Raw genomic sequence first — 6,000 nt, 5'->3', positions numbered from 1 at the left:
AAAATTTCAGAGGAATGTAAAGAGTGGGTCTGAAGTTTGGTCACTTGAGAGCATGGCAGTAGAGTTCAAACAGATGACCAGACAGGTAAGAACAGGCATTGTGGGATAGGTACAGAAGGCCAGTCACAATGCAGCAAACAACTGAAGTGTCCACACTGGCATTTTAGTGCTGTACAGCAAGTTCTGTGCCTCTCGTCCAAGTGGTTTATCTAGAACTTAGCAACTGTGAAGTTAGTGTGCACTAAATGCCTTGCCAGTGTGAGCACTCTGGCATTACAGCACTTATTTACTGCACTGTAACTTGTCAAGATAGAGTTGGCCTAAGAAGAAGTTCACACATCATATTCCTGTGTTTACTGATGTCCTATATTGCTATTTGTTTAGTAATGAGAATCACTGATTATTATACAATTTATATAAAACTCTAAATGCCATAAATTCTTAATCATTCTGTTTGTTGGGATTCTAAGTAGATATTAGGCACATTCCACTTGACCTTGACGAATAAGGATTCAATTGTGCCTTATAGGCACAAGCCAATGTTGAAACAGTAAAGACTACTTCCCCATTGGGAACTGCTAAAGGTTTCTTGCTCTTTTGCAAAGAAGTCACACATAATCTAGCCCTAAATTAAGTGGTAAAGTCTTTCAATAGCAATAAATTTGATTGAACCAGTATTGGCCTTTAAGTACAGTTGCTGTTGTACTCCATTAGAAAGGATAATTTAAATTACTATTTAATTTAAATATAATTTGTGACCAAGTGGGCAAGTCAATTATTATCCAGATTTCAGCACTACACAGGCTACCTCAGCAAACAAAAGAACTCTCTCATATGTTCTCAGTTAGATGTAAATGCATAATGTTGTATATGTCATTGCTGCTACAGCTAATGGGATAAATTGATGAGGCTATGATGTACACAGGATCACATGATGCCTATTTAACAAGTATCAGTGATCTTTAAATAAAACATCCTTCAATAAATTTTTAAATAAATCTCTGTGGTCTTTATTAGAGAAATACTTATAATTACAGTGAATCCTTCACTTCCAATAATACAAATACAAACAGGTAACAACTAAGTGGCAATGTATGCCTCCTGTTACGGAGTTCTTAGGCTTCTGCTGTACTCTTGAAATTGTCAACATTCTGCTTATACTTGTCAAAGAAAAAAAACTCAGATACACATTGGACCTCCCAAAGCTGGGACTCCATCTGGCAACATCCGTGGTCCAGCAGGACCATTGGTGTTCGTGGACCAGGGAGTACTGGCTGGGAGCCCAAGTGACAAGAGAGCAGGAGCATGCGTATGAGGAGCTAAAAGCAACTTTATTGTATACCTGCTGTGCTCCAAAAGGTATACTGGAAGATATAATAACAGACCTGATTTCTATTTCACATTAGTGAGCATAATTAGGAGTAAGCACTGAAATCAAAGGAGTCAGTGAAAATAAGTGTAAACAAGACCCAATTCAGGCCCTATGTTTAACGCATTTGTGTTTAAAAATAAAAACAACAAACAACAACAACAAAAGAGGGGAATAGTTACTGAAACTGGGACGGGAGGGGGGAGGGGGGTTAAGCCTACACTCATGCTATCAACAAGCCTCTCTAACTAATGGACTGAAAACCCATTTACGATATTTTCCATGTATTCCCATGTGAACTGGGCATGAATCTCCTCAGATGTTCTAAGCAATAGGCAACTTTCTAATTACATGTCACTTAGTTATGTCGTTTACAGGAGTGAAAAATAGCCAAATACGAAATGTAGCACTTTAACATAAAGGAGATTTGTGATACTCTCTATTGTAGGGGGTCTCCTGGTCCATAAACCAATAAATACACCCACAGATGTATTTTTGTTTTCATTTAGGGCGACACACACAATATGGAAAATTCTAATAATTTCAAGTTATTATTTTAAGTTCGAATTTTTTTCATGTAATAGTTTCAGAACTCAATGAATCCAGCAATATAAAGTATTTAGTATTTCTACTGTATGTCTCTCACAAAGCACTATGCAAACATTAGCTAAATAATCCTTACAGCATCCTGTGAGTTAGTAGAAGATGGAAATTGCTCATGCAAAATGAAAGAGAGGACTGCAACACTGGGAGACTTGTGATATGGCACTCAGTGAAGTGAAAGGTATGTCACATCCAAAATGTCAGCTTGTGATTGCCTTTCACCATAGTAAAAGGAATGCGACATGTCACAAAATGCTTCTCCCTATGTGCTGTATTTTGCTACACATTTGGTAGTGTATAAATTACTGGATTATAAATCCTATGAAAGTATGATTTTATGGATTTGGTGACTGTGCAAAAGTCACAATTTAGAGAATGACCAATAAATATATTTCCTTTTCATACACATGTTGGAGGTACTACAGTATTCTGCATTTCTAGATGAGGTATCCTATATACACAATCCAAATAAGGAACATAACATAAAAAGTGTATCCTTAGAGACTCATAATGTATACAGGCATCAATACCGAATGCTCCAAAAATTAGCCGTATTGATCTAAATTCTTGAACCATGTTTTAAGTGGTGATAATAGGGCTGTAGGTCAATTTAAAATAAACACAGTCTTATACTCTACAATATTAGTTATATCTTGGTTTCTCTTTGCCTCTAATATCCTTAGGTCAAAACTCAGTTTAATCTGAACACTTCCAAAACAGGTCAGTAAGCAAAGGAAACTCTAATGAGACTGTTATACAAGATAAATTAGGGTTAATTTGTCAATAGAGTTGCTAACAGATGTCAGTTAGTCAAGGCTCTTCTGGCATTTGGGAATATGCTTGAAAAAGATATGCTAGCTGGTGCAATCCCCTATATTAATTTGATGGGGAAAAGTATATTACTGGAAAACACATTTTTACCACACCATCCTAATGAGAAAAGCAAGTTGCTATTGCAATTAGCAGGAACAGTATAATTAAAATAGAATTTCAACTTTATATTAATAATAGAGCAGTATACTAATTAAAATCAACATCAACTGAACTTTCTACATATACCAGTTCAGACAGTCCAAAAGGCAAGAAACTCTTTTTCACAGGCATATGTTAATGTTTGAGCTTCTGTCATCCAGGTGTCATTTCTGAAAGAGCACATGTGCACTGAACAGTTGGCAAGGAATGAAAACGATTACTGTAGATATTTATGCATAATCTAGGATATAAAATAGGCCACTCAAGATGTGGGAGACTATATCTAAAAAGAGAAATTTTCTATGACTTCTCCATGTGTGAAAAGCAGGAAAGTGCAAGACTGAGGGTGGTGCAAATGCCAATACAAATAAGCAAAGCAAGTTTTATTTGGGGCTTGTGTTTTTTTCCTGTATTTTTTTTAAAAAAGGAAACCTAATTTGGCTATTGGGAAGTTTAGAATCATGATTTAAAGTCAGGACAGACTACCTAGAAGTCAACATCTACCTTTTCCCAATACCAACAACAATATACAAAACACAGTTTTTGGAATCAGAGTTCTCAGCCTGAGAAAAAAATAATGCAGACAGTTAATTTAAGTCACAATAGTACAGCTTTTGTTTTAACATAAGCAGCTTCCTTTGCATGAGTCTTCTTTGCCTCTTCTGCTTATCTTTAAGAGTAACTGAGATATTCATAGTATTATTAGGCATTAAAACTGTGTGTTCCCAAGCAGTGTTGTTCAAAGAAGTTGCTTTTCCTGAAGAGACTCCGATGATAGGATAGATACATTGGATCTGCTAGTTTTCATTTGGATCCAAATCAATGTCAACTTCACTTGATAGGTTAAGATAAAAGAAAGCGTAGAAGGCCAACAGAAATATCAGTATAGCAACAAGGATAAGAGCAACTTCCTGCAAAAACAAGAGAAAATTTTCAAAATGATAAAATGTCAGATACGGTATCATCATTTCAAATAAATCAGAAACAATTGTTATCTCCCATCGGTATAAAGCCTGCAGAAGATATCTTTTCATCAGACTTATATCATTTACACAACCAAGTGGCTTTAGAGCAGTTGTAGACAAACTTCAGCTCACAAGCTGCATGTGGCCCACTGGGGCTCCACTTGCTGCCAGCGGATTCCCTGTCTACCCCTCTTTCCTACACACCTCTCACATACTGGGGCACTGGAACCCTTTACTTCTTACTCCTCTCCCTCCCTTCCTTCCTCCCACGCTCCCTCCCGGTACTTGCAGAGCACCATGAATTGCCTGATTTGCACTCGGTCCCCACTCCTCGCACTACTTCCCAGAGCTGGAACAACCACAAATCAGCTGTTCAAGCTCTGGGAGAGTGGTGGAGGAGTGGGAACAGAGTGCAAATCAGGCAATTCATGGTGCTCTTCAAGTATCGGGCAGGACGGAGAGGAGTAAGAAGTGAGGGGTTCCAGTGTCCCAGTGCACGAGAGGCATTTGAGGGCAAACAGGAGGACCGTGGGTCATAATTGGAACCCTAGTGGGTTGTGGGCTGCTGCGGCCCACAAAGATGAAGGAGAGTCACTAATGTGGCACACTCATTCTTGGTTGCTCACTGCTGCTTTAGAATCACTACCTCCCAAGACAGAGTCCACCATTCTGTAAGTAAGGTCTACATTCTTTCTTCTTTTAGCAACAAGATTGCAAATTATTAATGATGCATGCAGACCACAGTGAGTATGAATGAAAAATGCTCCTCACCTCCCAACCTAGAAGAAAACAATATGCCATGGTAACAATCTGCAAAACACTTCAGTGCAGAACAAAAAACTTTCCCATGCTCTTTCCTTAATGCTGGCAGAAAGCATCAGAGTTTGCATTTGCCCGTGACTCACTCTCTCCAAAGAAACACCCTTGTATAGCTGCCTTAATTATAATAAATGAATCCTCCACAGTGTTCTTGATTTATAGTGAGTTTTAGAATTCAAAAAATACTTTTGTAGTAAATGATACAGGGCTCTTCATTATCATATCCTCTTTTTCTCAGGGCTACTTAACGTAACCTCCCAAATGTATTAAAATGTAGAACAACAATCCTTATAGCATTATTTCTACACCACACAAAACGCTTGACTTCCAAAGACAATGTTCTATTTAAAAAAAACCACACACAATATTTTCATTTCACTAGAGAGGGCAACATACTACTCTACAGTGTAAAGTGCTGACTACCATTTTCAAAGGCAATGAAATATGGGGTATGATTTTGAATACTGTATTGCTATCGCCCACAATAAATGGAAATTGTCACTTCCACTGGTGACTAGAGTGATTACACATTACCTTCACTGTCTATTACGGTGATTTATTTATAAATCGTGTACCGAGGGCCCTCAACAAAAACAGATGAACCCTGTGGAAAAAAACAAAACAAATCCCCACTGTTCCCTCTGCCTCTCCCCACAAAATATTCCAAAAACTTGATTCAATGGTCCATCTATAAAACATCTGCATCAAATCACCAATCCAGATACATAAAAAGGAGAGGAGCTAAATAGGTGTAATGACAATAAAAAATGCATCCTAGAATACTTAAGGAGCTGATAGAAGAGGTATCTGAGCCTTAAGTTATCATCTTTAAAAATTCATGGAAGTTGGGAGATAGACCAGAAGACTGAAAAGGGGCAAATATAGCGCCCATCTATAAAAAGGGCAATAAGAACAACCCAGGAAATGACACACGTCAGTTTAACTTCTGTGCCAGGAAAAATAATGGAGCAAATAATTAAAGAATTCATCTGTAAACATAAGGAAGATAATAAGAAGATAGGTAACAGCCAGTATAGGTTTGTAAAGTACAAATCATGTCATACCAATCTGATAGCTTTCTTTGATAGGATATCAAGTCTTGTGGATAAGGGAGAAATGGTGGGCGTGACTTTAGTAAAGCACTTGTTAAGGTCTCATATGACCTTGTTATCATTAAACTAGGGAAATACAACTTAGATGGGGCTACTCTAAGGTGGGTGCATAACTGGCTGGATAACCATTCTCAGAGAGTAGTTATTAATGGTTCACAAT

The 6,000-nt window shown here is 37.6% G+C and overlaps 1 protein-coding gene across 4 annotated transcripts in view; it reads right to left on the bottom strand.

Annotated features, from left to right (window-relative positions):
- Positions 1 to 1,298: 1,298 nt before the first annotated feature.
- The window catches only part of LOC102455503 (triple QxxK/R motif-containing protein), a 98,802-nt gene continuing 94,100 nt past the window's right edge, over positions 1,299 to 6,000 (bottom strand). For all 4 annotated transcript variants that reach the window (XM_075920391.1, XM_075920390.1, XM_075920387.1 and 1 more), the window contains one exon: positions 1,299 to 3,855. In XM_075920391.1, coding sequence (XP_075776506.1) covers positions 3,742 to 3,855 — 114 coding nt within the window. In that variant the 3' untranslated portion in view covers positions 1,299 to 3,741. The remainder of the gene's footprint in view (positions 3,856 to 6,000) is intronic.

This window comes from Pelodiscus sinensis, chromosome 2 (genome assembly GCF_049634645.1).
Source record: "Pelodiscus sinensis isolate JC-2024 chromosome 2, ASM4963464v1, whole genome shotgun sequence".
NCBI lineage: Eukaryota > Metazoa > Chordata > Testudines > Trionychidae > Pelodiscus > Pelodiscus sinensis.
The sequence above is the reverse complement of the archived record's forward strand: the minus strand, read 5'-3'. Positions and strand labels throughout refer to the sequence as shown.